The following is a 17,500-nucleotide window of genomic DNA, read 5'->3' on the forward strand; positions in this document are numbered from 1 at the left end:
GGCCGGCACACACACCCTCAACTTCACGCTCGGCACCCGGTGGGGCCGAGAGAGACTGGTCAAGATTCTGCGAGTGACCGTACGGAACACTCACCACATCTCTAAACATAACAGGAACACAGCAACATGTTCTCTAAACATAACAGGAACACAGCAACATGTTCTCTAAACATAACAGGAACACAGCAACATGAAAATATGTTCTCTAAACATAACAGGAACACAGCAACATGAAAATATGTTCTCTAAACATAACAGGAACACAGCAACATGTTCTCTAAACATAACAGGAACACAGCAACATGAAAAGATGTTCTCTAAACATAACAGGAACACAGCAACATGTTCTCTAAACATAACAGCAACATGAAAAGATGTTCTCTAAACATAACAGGAACACAGCAACATGAAAAGACGTTCTCTAAACATAACAGGAACACAGCAACATGAAAAGACGTTCTCTAAACATAACAGGAACACAGCATGTTACGGGAAGTCAGCTTACTTACCACCTACACCAGAGAGATAAAGACACATGAAGATACATGCCATCCTCCATCCTCTCCTGTGTGTGCAATAACCCAGTCTAGCACAGTAGCTTAATTCACTGGAAGGGTCAGCCATATGTTCCCACAGCCCTATGTTCACACATTTCTAAGGTTGGGGTTGGGTTAGGGGAACATGATCTTTGGTGGAGTGGGTGACTGTGAGTGCACTGGTCGATTGGATCCAACCACACCAACAAGGAGGGGAATAGGGTAGGAAGAAGGCAACTGTCTAGTAATAAAATAATATATATATATAAAGAAATATTTAATTAAGAAATTATGTATATTAGAAAAGGGGGAGAAAAAATGAAAAAGAAAATTAAATAAATAAATAATTAATAAATAAAGGGGTAAGATGAGGGGTTGGGTTTAAGCCAAGGGGCTGATTTGGATAAGGGGTGGGGGGCTGGAGTTGGCCCTTGGGGTTGAAGTTAGCCTGTGGGTTGGGGGTTAGGCTAAGGGGTTGGGGTTAGGGTTAGCTGTAGGCGTTGGTGTTAGCCTTAGGGTGGGGGTTGGGGTTGGGGTTAGGTGTAGGGGTTGGGGTTAGGCTAAGGGGTTGGGGTTAGGTGTTGGGGTTGGGGTTAGGCTTAGGCTAAGGGGTAGATGCTAGGGGTGGGAACTGAGATAGGTCTAGGGGAATGGGGTTGGAATTTAGCCAAGTGGCTGTAGGTTAGGTTAAGGGATGGGGGTTTGGGGTTAGGCCAAGCAGCTGGGTGGGGGTAAAGCTAGGGACTGGGGCTAAAAGAAAGGGGTAAGTGCAAGGGTAGGGGATAGGACTAAAACCAGGAAAAGTGCTATAAAGTGCTAAAAATCAAAAGTGTAAAATTCATGAAAACAACCTTTGAAAATAGGCACGACACTGCAAAAGGAAATGGTACAACACGTCTAAATTGTGTAAAGAAGTGCAAAAGAATAAAAAAGGTAGGTAAGGTAGTCGGTGAAGGTAGTCGAGGGGGAGTAGAACCACTGGGGTGAAGGTAGTCTAGGGGGAGTAGAACAACTGGGGTGGCGAACTAGGGACTAAAGGGGTAAAAATAGGGGGTTAAAAGAAGGGGGGGGTTAAAAGTAATAACAAAGTAATAAAGGATTAATAACATAATAATGGTTTATAAATAAGACAGGACCTGGGAAAAGAAGGGGGGAGAAAGAAAAATGTAGCTTTATTGAGAACCAGAAGAAACAGAGGAGTGGATTAATTGAGACCAAGGGGGAAGAAAGTTTATTGATCCAGCTCCGTTCTGCTCGTTGCCTCTGTGCTCGGGTCCAGCCGGGGTTGCTCTCGAGACCACAAATGCCAAGGTGTGCAGTGCTGTGTTGCTGGAAATGTGTGACTATGTGGGAGGTGCGTGAGTTCCTAGAAATGGTGTATAGATGCTGTTTGAGTCTGGTTTTGATTGAGTGACCTGTTTCTCCTATGTACTGTAAGTGACATTTATTGCATGTGATGATGTAGACAGCATTTGTGATGTCTAGTGAGAGGGGTGTGTTAGGGGCAGAAAGGTGTGAGTGAAGGTTAGTGATGAAGTGTTGTGGTTTGAAGAAGGACTCCTGTGGTGATGGCTTGAGTGGGGGCTTCCTGGAGAAACGTGATCTAATGAGGAGGTCTTGAAGGTTTTTGTTTTTACGGAAGGCTGAGATGAGTCTGTGATGTTGGAAGTGAGTGTGGGAGGACTGAAAGTGGGTGAAGTGTTGTTTGAGAGTGTGGTGCAAATGTGTGGTGGGTTGTGAAAAGGTAGTGACTAGTGGAATGAAAGGTGTGGCAGTGGGGTTGGGGGGGGCATTATGGTGGGAGGGGAATTAGTGTCAGAGCGAGTGGGAGCAGGAAGGGTCAGGGTGTCTGTTTTAATTTTCCTGAGGAATCTCTTCGAATATCCACGGGGGCGGAGGGCTCTAAAGAGAATTTCTATCGCTTCCTGGAGGTCTGTGGGAAAAGTGCAGATCCGGTGGAAACAAATGATTTGTGATTTAATGATGCCTCGGAAAGTGTGTTTGGGGTGGTAACTGGATTTATGCAAAAGTGCGTGCGTATCAGTGGGTTTGAAGAAAATTTTAGTACTGAGGGAACTATGTGTTGGAGTGGATGGTGTAAGAAAAACTGTGGTGTCCAGGAAATTGACAGAGTGAGGGTCGATTGTGGATTTCAGTTTAATTGTAGTGTGGTGTCAGTGAATTGGTCTAGTGTGTGAGTCCAGGCGCCGATGAGATCATCCAGGAAGTGATAGAAAAAGAGGGGTTTCCGGGGACATTTGGCTAAGGCTTCTTGCTCCCACTCGCTCATAAAGATGTTGGCATATGCGGGGGCGAATCTCTGGCCCATGGCAGTTCCATGGATTTGTAAAAACAGTTTGTCGTCAAAGTCATAAGCAGATTTCTAAAAGTTGAAGTAAAAGTATTGTCTGGGCGTGTGGGATCTGGAAATTGATTGAATTTGTGCTGTACTGCTTGAAGGCCTGAGATGGTGTCAATGTTGGTATAGAGACTGTCAACATCGATGGTGAACAGGTAAGTATGGTTGGGAACTGCCATGGGCCGGATTTTGTGTATGAAATCATATGTGTCTTGTATGTATGTGGGGTGTTTAGTGGAGAGGGGATTAAGAAAATGATCTATGAAAAAAGAAATGTTATAAGTGGTGGAACTACAATCTGAAACTATGGGTCTACCAGGAGGGACTGCGAAGGGAATTGTCCATGAGTCAGGTGGCTTGTGGATTTTGGGGAGAAGATAAAAGGCGCGGGGTCTGGGTTGGTCTGGTCCGATCAGGAAATCAAATTGTTTTTTGGTTATGGAATGATTGGTATATAGTGAGAGGACCAGATTACGAACTTTCACTGGAAGTGGGTTAGCTACCAGTTAGCTATAGGCAGGGTCAGCCATATGTTCCCACAGCCCTATGTTCACACATTTCTAAGGTTGGGGTTAGGCCTGAGGTTTGGGTTAGGGTTGGGGTTAGGCTTGAGGTTTGGGTTGGGGTTGGGGTTAGGCCTGAGATGTGGGTGGATGGGTTGGGGTTAGGCCTGAGGTTTGGGTGGATGGGTTGGGGTTATGCCTGAGGTGTGGGTAGATGGGTTGGGGTTATGCCTGAGGTTTGGGTGGATGGGTTAGGCCTGAGGTTTGGGTGGATGGGTTAGGCCTGAGGTTTGGGTGGATGGGTTGGGGAACATAGGGCTGTGGGAACATAGGCGTGCTCTCCTACAGGCTTGCTAATGGCTAGCTGGTGTTATAAACTGGTATTACATACTTTGTTGTTCACACTCCTATTTTCTGTGTTGTTTTTGTGGAACAGCCTGAAGGGATCCTGACTGAGGACAACACTGGGGCCACCATCGACCCCCAGGGCATCTACGGTCAGGCTGCAGAGAAACCTCCACACCACATCACACAAACCTCACATACGCTCACACAAACCTCACATACGCTCACACAAACCTCCACACGACATCACACAAACCTCTACACAACATTACACAAACCTCCACACAACATCATTTAATCACACAAACGTCACATACGCTCACACAAACCTTACATACAGTACGCTCACACGACATTCACACGACATCACACAAACCTTACATACGCTCACACAAACCTCACATACACTCACACAACATTCACACGACATCACAAAAACCTTACATACGCTCACACAAACCTCACATATGCTCCAAGAAAACTAACACGACATCACACAAACCTCACATACGCTCACACAAAACTCACATACGCTCACACAAACCTCTACATACGCTCACACAAACCTCTACATACGCTCACACAAACCTCACATACGCTCACACAAACCTCACATACGCTCACACAAACCTCACATACAGTACGCTCACACGACATCACACAAAATTCACATGAAATCACACCTTTTAAATAAAACCACACAAGCTTCAGATGAAATTACACAAACTTCACATTAGCTCACACAAACCTCAGATCACACAAACCTAAAATGAAACCTCACAAACATCAGATAAAGCTACACAAACTAAACTCCATCACTTGCGGTGTCACTATTGTGTAATATTGGACGTGCCAGAGAGCCTGGCTGTTTGGTGTCAGATTGAGGCTTCCTGAAGTTCATGTTCTAATCCTCTCTAAGTCTCATTTGTCTCTCTGTTCATTTGTTTGTGTTTTTGTTTGTTTTCTGCATAAAATTCAGTACAGTCCAGTACACCAGAGTTGACAGTAAAAAGCAATAGTGACATCTTTCTGGATTTCTCTCCCCCAGGAAGTGCCAAGAGAAAAGTGGAGCTGAGGAACTCTTTTCCTCCAAAGGTGGTGCCAAACTCACCAGTGGAGCGGCGCCTCACTCTTACCGGTAACAAACACCATGTTTAAAACGGAACAACGGCTGTAATAAACGCCATGTTTAAAACGGAACAACGGCTGTAATAAACACCATGTTTAAAACGGAACAACGGCTCTAACAAACACAATGTTTAAAATGGAACAACGGCTCTAACAAACGCTATGTTTAAACAGGATCAACGGCCGTAACAAACGCTATGTTTAAACAGGAACAACAGCTTTACGTAACAAACGCCATCTTTAAACACTAACAATGGCTCTAACGAACGCCATGTTGAAACAGAAACAACGGCTCTAACAAACGACATGTTTAAACAAAAACAACAGCCGTAACAAATGGCATGTTTAAAACAGGATCAACGGCCGTAACAAACGTCATGTTTAAACAGGATCAACAGCCGTAACAAACGTCATGTTTAAACAGGAACAACAGCCGTAACAAATGGCATGTTTAAACAGGAACAGCTTTTTTCCTGCCATCTTCCTGTTTTAATATTTTCCTGTAAAATATCCCATATTTTAATATTCTCATAACATTAGCCCTACCACCGGACCTGATAGTCTTTGTACTGTTGTCCTGTTGTTTCCCCCTTGCCCTTCCAGTGAAACAGATGTTTAGATAATGGCATGGTTTATGTGAGATAATGGCATGGTTTATGTGAGATAATAGCATGGTTTATGTGAGATTTAATGCCAACCTAGCCCCACCTCGTTTAGTTAGTGCAGCAGTTTTGTAGTGTGACAGCAACAGAAAGAAGAATTTTGAAACGAGTATTTTGTCTAAGAAACCCAGGAAATCTCACTTATTTTCAATGCTCAATGTTGACAACTATGGACCAAAATGAGTCTGACTGAATTGAATTGATTTAAATTCAACTGAACTGAGCTAAACATATCTGTGCTACACTCAGCCAAATGAAATGTCTCGATGAGTGACTTGAATTGAGTGAAATGGAATGGAATTGTGTCTGTGTTTGTGTGTGAAGGTGAATTGCTGGGAGAGGTACTGGCCATCATGAACGACCCCAAGGGGCTTCAGCAGCTGGTGAACCTGCCACGGGGCTCTGCTGAGAAGGAGCTGATGGGTCTCCTGCCCCTCTACTACGTGTACCACTACATGGAGATGGGCAGCCACTGGGCCAGCCTTGGGCCCCAGGCCGCCGACATCAAGGCCGACCTCAAAAACAAGATGAAGGAGGGTGAGGCTGCCTAGCCAACGGGTCTTTGGTAGATCAGATCAAACAGATACCAGCCAACGGGTCTTATGTAGATCAGATCAAACATACCAACCAGCCAACGGGTCTTTGGTAGATCAGATAACAGATACCAGCCAACAGGTCTTTGGTAGATCAGATCAAACAGAGAGGGGGTCTGGCACCTGTAAAAATATATTTTGGATGTGCGCACCACTTCTCCACAAACCAATGTCAAGATGTGCATGCTTATTTATGCTTATTGACGTAAAACAAATCATTTTTTTACCACTCAGGCATACCCTAATTGTGCCTGAAACACTGATTCAAAAGTCCAGCTTCAGAAAGTAAAAGTCCTGCCACATTTGTGTTCCAACCATTCACTTAATTAGCGAATTCTAATTAGCACTAACAGTGTTGGGGTAGTTACTCAAAAAAAGTAATTGTACAGGCATTGTACAACGGGGGCCCCATATCCAGTATTCACAGAATCATCACATATCTAGTTTATAACAACAAATAAATTAGATATAGTCACCTACAAATGAAACAGAGGGCACTTGTTTTATTGAACAGGTCTTGCATAGAAGCCATAATAAGGCCATATCTGTGTATTATTTGAAGTTTTAGGCTATGGTATGTTTATTTTTTCTTCCCACAGGATGTTGGTGTGCCATGGGACATTTTAAGTGTTAAAAGTGTGCCGTGGGACATTTTAAGTGTCAAAAGTGTGCCGTGGCACAAAAAAGGTTGAAAAACACTGGTTTAGCGCACAGGTAGAACTAATACATGGCAGGACTTTTACTTTCTGAAGCTGGACTTTTACATCACTACTGAAACATTCTCAGACATGCATTTTCAAACATTCTCAGAATGTCTGTGTGTTCTGTTTGCCCAGGCCTCATCAGCATCATGTCCTTTAAGACAAGAGTCAACGACGCCTTCAGCATGTGGAAGGACAGAGAAGCAAGCACATGGTAAACATGCGTATTGTGCTGCTAACACTTCATGATAAACATGTGGCTAGTGCTAGTGCTGCTAACACTTCATGCAGCTAGTGCTAGTGCTGCTAACGCTAGTGCTGCTAACACTTCATGATAAACATGTGGCTAGTGCTGCTAACACTTCATGATAAACATGTGGCTAGTGCTAGTGCTGCTAACACTTCATGATAAACATGTGGCTAGTGCTGCTAACGCTAGTGCTGCTAACACTTCATGATAAACATGTGGCTAGTGCTGCTAACGCTAGTGCTGCTAACACTTCATGATAAACACATGGCTAGTGCTGCTAACGCTAGTGCTGCTAACTCTTCATGATAAGCATGCGGCGAGTGCTGCTATCGCTAGTGCTGCTAACACTTCATGATAAACATGTGGCTAGTGCTACTAACACTTCATGATAAACATGGGGCTAGTGCTGCTAATTAGTAGGCCTGTGTCACGTTTGCGCACGTGCATGACATCCTACCCCAGCTTCTGCCTGGCCACCTGGCTGCACATGAACTCTTCATGAACTTTACTACATCTCTTGGCTGCTGCCTGGCAACACATGACATCTTCAAAAAAATCTACCACACTAGTGCTGCTAATATGAGTGCTGCTAACACTTCATGATAAACATGTAGCTAGTGCTACTGCTGCTAACGCTAGTGCTGCTAGTGCTTGTGCTGCCAACATTTCATGATAAATATGTGACTAGTGCTGCTAAAACTTCACGATAAACATGCAGCTAGTGCTAGAGCTGCTAACACTTCATAATAAACATGCAGCTAGTGCTGCTAATGCTAGTGCTGCTAACACTTCATGTTAAACATGCAGCTAGTGCTGCTAATGCTAGTGCTGCTGACGCTAGTGTTGCTAACGCTACTGCTGCTAACACTTCATGATAAGCATGCGGCTAGTGCTGCTAACACTTCACAACACATGATTAAGCAAGGCTCAGGTGTTACTGCTATACTATATTCTGGCTAAAGCCCTATTGTGCAAGAATTGGTATTTATCTCTTGTCCGCACTTTTCGATGTAGCTTATTCTCTTTAGCCTTATAACATTCCGGGGTCAAAGGAAGTCTATCAGACTAGAAAGTGTCCAGTGAAAACCAGAAAGGCGTGGTTAAATAACCACAGTCCACAGTCACCATAGTTAGCTTACCCCACTCCTCCCTCCTCACTTCTGCAGCTGCTGCTATTTTAACATGTGTTCACATAGCTGATGCTTTAAATTCAAATCGGCTATGTAATATAATGTAATATAATAATGTCTATGCAAACCTTTTTCCCAGGCTGACTGCTCTCATGGTGAAGACTCTGGCAGAAGTGAACAAGTACACTGCTGTGGATGGCAATGATGTCTCCAAGTGCATCTATTGGCTGGTCAACAGCTGTCAGAAAGCAGATGGGTCTTTCCTGGAAACATCCAACTACAAGCCTATAAAACTCATGGTAGTTACCACACACATGTTAAGCGTTAGTCGCCATTAGTTGCCAAAATGTGGTGTCATTTTTCTTCTTCTTTGTTGTTGTTGTTGTGATAGTTGTTGTTGTGATAGTTGTCTTTTTCTTTTTTTCCGAGGGAATCTATGGTAATGCAAAGAACATGGTGTGAACTTGTCCGAGTCTAAATCAGTCTGTCGGGTTTATTTCTCTTTTATCATTCTTCATATATTTGTATTTATTTTTCCTCATGATGCGTGTAGCGTGTCCCTGATGTGTGTGTGTAACGTGTCCCTGATGTGTGTGTGTGTGTGTGTGTGTAGCGTGTCCCTGATGTGTGTGTGTGTGTGTAGCGTGTCCCTGATGTGTGTGTGTTTGTGTGTGTGTAGCGTGTCCCTAATGTGTGTGTGTGTAGCGTGTTCCTGATGTGTGTGTAGCGTGTCCCTGATGTGTGTGTGTGTGTGTGTAGCGTGTCCCTGATGTGTGTGTGTGTGTGTGTGTGTAGCGTGTCCCTGATGTGTGTGTGTGTGTGTGTGTAGCGTGTCCCTGATGTGTGTGTGTGTGTAGCATGTCCCTGATGTGTGTGTGTGTGTGTGTAGCGTGTCCCTGATGCGTGTCTGAGCATACCTAAGACCAGCCACTCCATTGTTTTCATCACATGTGATGTTAGAGTGACAGGCCTGAAGTCATTAAGCTCACTGGGGTGTGGTTTCTTGGGAACGGGAGTTAGCGTGTCCCTGATGCGTGTGTGTGTGTGTAGCGTGTCCCTGATGTGTGTGTGTGTGTGTGTGTGTGTGTAGCATGTCCCTGATGGGTGTGTGTGTCTGTAGCGTGTCCCTGATGGGTGTGGGTGTGTATGTGTGTAGTGTGTCCCTGATGGGTGTGGGTGTGTGTGTGTGTGTGTGTGTGTAGCGTGTGCCTGATGTGTGTGTGTGTGTGTGTGTGTGTGTGTGTGTAGCGTGTCCCTGATGGGTGTGGGTGTGTATTGCAGGGCGCTGGAGCCGACACCACAGAACAGGCCGCTTACCTCACGTCCTTCGTCATCATCGGAATCAAGAACGCCATGGCGGAGGTTCCAGAATGTAATCTCCAGGTAACTATGGAACTTAGAACATTTCTATGATTATGAATGTAATCTCCAGGTAGCTATGAAACTTAAAACATTTCTATGATTTTGAATGAAATCTCGAGAAACTTAAAACATTCATGATCATGAAAGGAAAAAAATCATTATAAACCCATAAATGCCAACATCATCAGATGCCCACCTGAATATCCCAGCAGACAAATCCATTAAAATCTGTATAACCATAAAATTGCCGTAAAATCTGTGCATCGCCACAGAAGTTGTTAATGAGAGAGAGTTGTTTGCCGCAGCAGCTGTATACGCTGTATTCCTCCAGCGCTGAACTCTTCCTGCCTGTTGTGTCTGTTCTGAGCAAGCTGTATTCGGAGTCCCTGAAGAAGGCAGAGAGCTTCCTGTTCGACAGTGTCCAGTCGGGGAAGCTGAAGAGCCTGTACGTGCGAGCGGTGACGGCCTACGCTCTCAGCCTCCTCGACAGCAGCAGCATTCCGTCCGTAACGCTCTACGAGGGACTGCAGGCGGCCGCCAGTGTCAAAGGTCAGAACCCCAGCAGCTGGGCCACAGCCAGCATCAGTCTTATAGTCCGTCCTCCATGCAATTCTTTCTTATTTGTTAGAATGGATGGATGGATGGGAGAATGGATGGATGGATAGATGGCTGGATGGTTGGGTGGATGACTGTATTTAGATGGAATATTCAATACAGCCTGATTTACCCCCGCCATGTTTTTAAAGTTTATTTTGGGGCTTTTCTAGCCTTTATTCACAAGACAATGGAGAGCAGGCCCGAAGCAAGTGGGAGAGATAGTTATATTGTGTTGCATTGTGCTGTACTGTGTTTCATTGAGTTGTGTTGTGTTGAGTCGTGTTGTGTTGTGTTGTGTTGCATTGTGCTGTACTGTGTTTCATTGAGTCGTGTTGTGTTGAGTCATGTTGTGTTGTGTTGTGTTGTGTTGTGTTGAGTCGTGTTGTGTTGTGTTGAGTCGTGTTGTGTTGTGTTGAGTCGTGTTGTGTTTGTTGTGTTGCATTGTGCTGTACTGTGTTTCATTGAGTCGTGTTGTGTTGAGTCATGTTGTGTTGTGTCGTGTTGTGTTGTTTTGTGTTGTGTTGAGTCGTGTTGTGTTGTGTTGCATTGTGCTGTACTGTGTTTCATTGAGTCGTGTTGTGTTAAATCGTGTTGTGTTGAGTCGAGTCGTGTCGCGTCGTGTCGTGTCGTGTTGTGTTGCATTGTGCTGTACTGTGTTTCATTGAGTCGTGTTGTGTTAAATCGTGTTGTGTTGAGTCGAGTCGTGTCGCGTCGTGTCGTGTCGTGTTGTGTTGCATTGTGCTGTACTGTGTTTCATTGAGTCGTGTTGTGTTAAATCGTGTTGTGTTGAGTCGAGTCGTGTCGCGTCGTGTCGTGTCGTGTTGTGTTGCATTGTGCTGTACTGTGTTTCATTGAGTCGTGTTGTGTTAAATCGTGTTGTGTTGAGTCGAGTCGTGTCGCGTCGTGTCGTGTCGTGTTGTGTTGCATTGTGCTGTACTGTGTTTCATTGAGTCGTGTTGTGTTAAATCGTGTTGTGTTGAGTCGAGTCGTGTCGAGTCGTGTCGCGTCGTGTCGTGTCGTGTTGTGTTGCATTGTGCTGTACTGTGTTTCATTGAGTCGTGTTGTGTTAAATCGTGTTGTGTTGAGTCGAGTCGTGTCGCGTCGTGTCGTGTCGTGTTGTGTTGCATTGTGCTGTACTGTGTTTCATTGAGTCGTGTTGTGTTAAATCGTGTTGTGTTGAGTCGAGTCGTGTCGCGTCGTGTCGTGTCGTGTTGTGTTGCATTGTGCTGTACTGTGTTTCATTGAGTCGTGTTGTGTTAAATCGTGTTGTGTTGAGTCGAGTCGTGTCGCGTCGTGTCGTGTCGTGTTGTGTTGCATTGTGCTGTACTGTGTTTCATTGAGTCGTGTTGTGTTAAATCGTGTTGTGTTGAGTCGAGTCGTGTCGAGTCGTGTCGCGTCGTGTCGTGTCGTGTTGTGTTGCATTGTGCTGTACTGTGTTTCATTGAGTCGTGTTGTGTTAAATCGTGTTGTGTTGAGTCGAGTCGTGTCGCGTCGTGTCGTGTCGTGTTGTGTTGCATTGTGCTGTACTGTGTTTCATTGAGTCGTGTTGTGTTAAATCGTGTTGTGTTGAGTCGAGTCGTGTCGCGTCGTGTCGTGTCGTGTTGTGTTGCATTGCTTCTTTCGCCTTATTCACCCGGCGGCCAGAGCGAGGCTATGGCGCGGGAATCCCGGCGGCCAGAGCGAGGCTACAGGGTACACTTGCCATTACACCTCAGTCCAGCAGATGGTGGAGGTAATGCACTCCATTTGCAAACTGCTAAAAAAACTCACTGAAGAAGAAGAAGAACAGGCCAGCGAACCCTTCTTCTTTTTCAGTGAGCTTTTTCTTTTGGCAGTTTGCAAATGGAGTGCATGTGTTGCATTGTGTTGTTTTGTGTTGTGTTGCATTGTGCTGTACTGTGTTTCATTGAGTCGTGTTGTGTTGTGTTGTGTTGTGTTGTGTTGCATTGTGCTGTACTGTGTTTCATTGAGTCGTGTTGTGTTGAGTCATGTTGTGTTGTGTTGTGTTGTGTTGCATTGTGCTGTACTGTGTTTCATTGAGTCGTGTTGTGTTGTGTTGTGTTGTGTTGTGCTGTACTGTGTTTCATTGAGTCGTGTTGTGTTGTGTTGTGTTGTGCTGCAGGTAGCTGTGTCTCCTGTCCTGTCTCCATATCTGCTCATGTGTGTGTCCTGCTCATGGGTGTGTCCTGTCTCTGCTCATGTGTGTGTCCTGCTCATGTGTGTTTCTTGCTCGTGTGTGTGTCCTGTCTCTGTATCTGCTCATGTGTGTGTCCTGTGTCTGCTCCTGTGTGTGTCCTGTGTCTGCTCATGTGTGTGTCCTGCTAATGTGTGTGTCCTGTGTCTGCTCGTGTGTGTGTCCTGTCTCCATATCTGCTCATGTGTGTGTCATGTCTCCGTGTGTCCCTGCAGGTAACCCACCTGTGGTGCGCTTCTGGCAGGAAGACTCGTCGGCTGCGAACCCCCTGAAGCCACATAAGGCGTCGGCCCAGACAGCGGAGACAACCGTCTACGTGCTGCTGACCGCCCTGCTGAGAGGCCACGCCTCCCACGTCAAACCCATCCTCACCTGGCTCACGCAGGACCAGCGCTACGGCGGAGGATTCTACTCTACGCAGGTACAAGCCAGCCAATCAGAATCAGCCACCACACTCAGGGGACCAATTAGAGGCAGGCAACAGACACCAGTTACCAATCACTGTCAGGCAGGACGTCCACACAGGAGACCAATCAGAAGCCAATTACCCAACGTAGGTCACCAATCAGAGGCAGACACCCCTGCGAAGTGACCAATCAACATAAGGCATCCATTGCAAATGACCAATCAATATGCACACACCACAAGTGAACAACTGGAATCTGGCCTCCAACACAGGCAACCAATCACTCTACTCCACTTCACAAGCAGGGAAAGTCAAGCTAAGCTTTGGGGCAGCCGTGGCCTACTGGTTAGCACTTCGGACTTGTGACCGGAGGGTTGCCAGGTCGAACCCCGACCAGTAGGCATGGCTGAAGTGCCCTTGAGCAAGGCACCTAACCCCTCACTGCTCCCCGAGTGCCGCTGTTGTTGCAGGCAGCTCACTGCACCGGGATTAGTGTGTGCTTCACCTCACTGTTTGTTCACTGTGTGCAGTGTGTTTCACTAATTCACGGATTGGGATAAATGCAGAGACCAAATTTCCCTCACGGGATCAAAAGAGTATATATACTTATACTTATACTTACATAACTCTGTGTTATTGATAGGACACTATACTCACCTTGGAGGCCTTGGCCAAGTATAGCATCATGACCAAGGATGCCATCCTGAACATGGGCATCAAGGCGGCATACAGGACCAAAGGAGACCTGGATTTCATCACCCTCACGGACAGCAGACCTGTTGGCAAGCCCATAACAGTAAGCGAAACTTGGTCTTTCATTTAGCAGACTCTTCTAGATAGATAGATAGATAGATAGATAGATAGATAGATAGATAGATAGATAGATAGATAGATAGATAGATACTTTATTGATCCTCAAGGGGAAATTCAAGAAATTCAAGAAATTCAATGTGAAGCCACAATGTCATTATTTAGCTACTCAAGCTTTATTTATGAAAGATAATTAATTTAGTATTTGGATCAAAGTATTTTGTTTAGCACACATCACATAATTGTAAAACATTTGCCCAAATAAGTGATATTTAAAAAAAATAATAATAAAATAAATATTGTCTAAGTGATAGCTTAACGGTCTTTGTCCTACCTTAGTCACTTAAGCTGAAATGAACTTGTTTGGATTCAGCCAAATGTCAATATTGGAAAGCTGCAGTTGGCAAGTCTGACAGATTGAGGGGACATAGTAAATGTTGAATGTTTACAACTCTCATGCCCCTCCCCCACTACCACCGAGCACCATCTCATCGAGTTTGTGCTCGTCAGTGCGCACCAGACTGCACCAGAATGTGATTGACAGTCAGACCTCACACTGCCCTGCTTTAATTGGACTAGAAGAACCGGGAGCTGTGGATTTGTTTTAGGTGGAGGTAGAAGTGCGGTTTTCTTTCTAAAACCGGCTGATTTATGTTGTTCTGTCGGAGCATAGTGTTGGTTTCAGTGAATATGATCAAAACAATCTTGCCAACTGCAGCTTTAATTAAATTTTCTAGTCTAAACCATAGGCATTCATATTGTTTGTAAGGCACATTGTCACCTTGTCATAGGGCACTCTATGAAGAGGTTAGCGGATAGGTTATTTCATGGCTTAAAATGAACACAGGAAAGAATATCAAGTCCAGATCATTTGGAAAAAACATATCTTAATATATCTCATATATTATGTAAGGGATAATGTATATAACGCCGGTCATTATTGGGAAAATAAGTCCCGACAGGGCGAACCGGACCCCGACGCGCCAGCGGAGCGGATACTTAGCAACGGTCTGTTATTGAGAATTAGCAGACCACCGAACGTTGGGAAGGCCCATTCAAGTGAATGTGGCATTCTGCAGCACTCTGAAGAGCCGTGTAATAAATATACTGTATATCTTATATATCTTAAAACGGGAAAAAACGGTGCTACCTATCTGGAGCCAACAGCTAGAGCAGCCACTACAGCTACAGCGCTACACTCTGGGGCAGCTACACTATGGGGGCAGCTACACTATGGGGCAGCTACACTATGGGGCAGCTACAGTGCTACACTATGGGGGCAGCTACAGTGCTACACTATGGGGGCAGCTACACTCTGGGGGCAGCTACACTATGGGGGCAGCTACACTATGGGGGCAGCTACAGTGCTACACTATGGGGGCAGCTACACTCTGGGGGCAGCTACACTATGGGGGCAGCTACAGTGCTACTCTATGGGGGCAGCTACACTATGGGGGCAGCTACAGTGCTACACTATGGGGGCAGCTAAAGTGCTACTCTATGGGGGCAGCTACTTTATGGGGGCAGCTACACTATGGGGCAGCTACAGTGCTGCACTATGGGGCAGCTACTCTATGGGGGCAGCTACAGTGCTACACTATGGGGCAGCTACTCTATGGGGGCAGCTACACTATGGGGCAGCTACACTATGGGGGCAGCTACACTATGGGGCAGCTACACTATGGGGGCAGCTACACTATGGGGCAGCTACACTATGGGGGCAGCTACAGTGCTACACTATGGGGGCAGCTACACTATGGGGGCAGCTACACTCTGGGGGCAGCTACACTATGGGGCAGCTACAGTGCTACACTATGAGGGCAGCTACACTATGGGGCAGCTACAGTGCTACACTATGGGGGCAGCTACACTATGGGGACAGCTACACTATGGGGCAGCTACAGTGCTACACTATGGGGGCAGCTACACTATGGGGCAGCTACAGTGCTACACTATGGGGCAGCTACTCTATGGGGGCAGCTACACTATGGGGGCAGCTACAGTGCTACACTATGGGGGCAGCTACAGTATGGGGGCAACTACACTATGGGGCAGCTACACTATGAGGGCAGCTAAAGTGCTACTCTATGGGGGCATTTTTAACATTGTACCGGTACAGCTGGTTCAGCTGTAGTTCTGGGTCCAGCTCTGGCGGGATGTGTGTGTGTGTTTGTGTGTGTTCAGGTGTCTGGTGGAGCTTTATGTCTGTGTGTGTGTGTGTCTCTTGTGTGTGTGTGTGTGTGTGTGTCTGTTCAGGTTTCTGGTGGTGTTGTGTATGTCTGTGTGTGTGTGTGTGTGTGTGTGTGTGTGTGAAAAAATTGGATCGAGTCCCCATATGTCACAAACTCCTTGGCTTAAAGGGTAAGGACATAGGCTGACACCGTCGGGTATCGTTTAAATAATAATAAGCTTCAATTTATTTACAACATATTTACATAAGTCAGTAAATGGGAAGCAACAAAAGATCAAATAAAGTGCTATGCGCGTCAGCAATGTGTATGCGTAGTGCATAAAGAAAAGGCAATTGGAGCTCTCAGCAGCGTCAAGTCCGAACAGGACAGAGAGGCCGAATGAGGCCACAAGACACAGGGCTGTATTCTGGGCACCAGCGCATGGCGTAACATCCACCCGCGCAAAGTTTAATTTGGTATTTTGCACGTTTATTTTTTAAACAATGCGCCCAGCGGTGTGGCAATTAACAATCTAGGGAGGGGCCTGGCGCATTGTCTAAAAATCGTTATTGTACACCTGGTCAGAAGTCAATGGCGAGTTGTTCATATGCTATTTTAAGAGCGCATGTCAACAGTCATATTGGCAGGTGCACGCACCATCCTTCTATCATTCATGAACTCACACCAGCGCACGTCCATGCAAAGCATTACAAATTGCACGATTACAATGGGAACATAATTAGAATAAAGATATTACGAAATACTGTACATCTCATGATGAGTAGTTATTCACCATCATTTGCAAATTGGTAATGACGGTTAAAAGTGATTAGGGGAGAGGCGAGAGACACGTATGGAGCACAGCTGAAGACGCACTGTCACGAGATATAAGCAACTCCTCTGCAGGATAAATGTTGTTTTATTCAGTCATTTGAGCAACATTAGGGTAAGTGTTGCTTTTTCCAGCCTATGTTTTCGATGGTAACCCATTGTCAGTCAATAGTGAAAGTAACTGCATATAACTGTCTTGTCGTTGACTGACACCTTGGTGAAGTTAGTTTCACTTTGCCAATGAGTTCAAATAATAGACGAGAGCAAATGCGTGAAGGCTATGCTAGGTTTTAGTAATGCATGGTTTAAGAATGACTATTTCATACGGTCTCCTTCAAATGCGCCGTTGAATGCCAAAATACCGATGCATTTATTTGACATATCGCGCTTTGCGCCGTTAAAGGGAATGACAGATGTCATTCTCATTGGTTTAAAATGATGTTACGCCCCAAACACACCCATATGACTGACTAAGAAACCTAGGAACACCTTGATGCGCCATGTGCTCCACTTTTGATAACGAAGCCCCTCCCAATGTGAACTGGACATCCTACTAAATTTGAATAGACTTTTGACGAGTGACGATGCACTTTAGAATGTCATGATGGGGCCCACAGGCTTTATTCCAGAGTCCATTACACGGAGCCACCCCCCTCATTAACGACAACCCACTGGAACTCTCAAGTGGAGTAGCCGCAGCTCTCAGCAGCGTCAGGCCAGAACAGAACAGAGAGGCCGAATGAGGCCACAGGACACAGGCTTTATTCTGGAGTCCATTACACGGAGCCATGCCCCTCATTAACGACAACCCACTGGAGCCTCCAGCTCCCCCTGCAGGCGGAAATAGACATGACAAGCAGCAACAACATGCCTAGTGCTCAGAGGCACCAGAAAGGCGTCACACCTCACGGCACGGCAAAGC

The 17,500-nt window shown here is 45.6% G+C and overlaps 1 protein-coding gene across 3 annotated transcripts in view; it reads left to right on the forward strand.

Moving 5' to 3' along the window:
* Positions 1-17,500, forward strand: part of c5 (complement component 5) — a 98,543-nt gene that overhangs the window by 57,264 nt on the left and 23,779 nt on the right. For all 3 annotated transcript variants that reach the window (XM_042102266.1, XM_042102267.1, XM_042102268.1), the window contains 10 exons: positions 1-79; positions 3,835-3,895; positions 4,792-4,881; positions 5,858-6,070; positions 6,963-7,041; positions 8,347-8,506; positions 9,489-9,590; positions 9,941-10,118; positions 12,576-12,781; positions 13,410-13,562. The exon at positions 1-79 is cut by the window's left edge and continues 128 nt beyond it. In XM_042102266.1, coding sequence (XP_041958200.1) covers positions 1-79; positions 3,835-3,895; positions 4,792-4,881; positions 5,858-6,070; positions 6,963-7,041; positions 8,347-8,506; positions 9,489-9,590; positions 9,941-10,118; positions 12,576-12,781; positions 13,410-13,562 — 1,321 coding nt within the window. The remainder of the gene's footprint in view (positions 80-3,834; positions 3,896-4,791; positions 4,882-5,857; positions 6,071-6,962; positions 7,042-8,346; positions 8,507-9,488; positions 9,591-9,940; positions 10,119-12,575; positions 12,782-13,409; positions 13,563-17,500) is intronic.

Source organism: Alosa sapidissima, chromosome 8 (assembly GCF_018492685.1).
Source record: "Alosa sapidissima isolate fAloSap1 chromosome 8, fAloSap1.pri, whole genome shotgun sequence".
Classification (NCBI taxonomy): Eukaryota; Metazoa; Chordata; class Actinopteri; order Clupeiformes; family Clupeidae; genus Alosa; species Alosa sapidissima.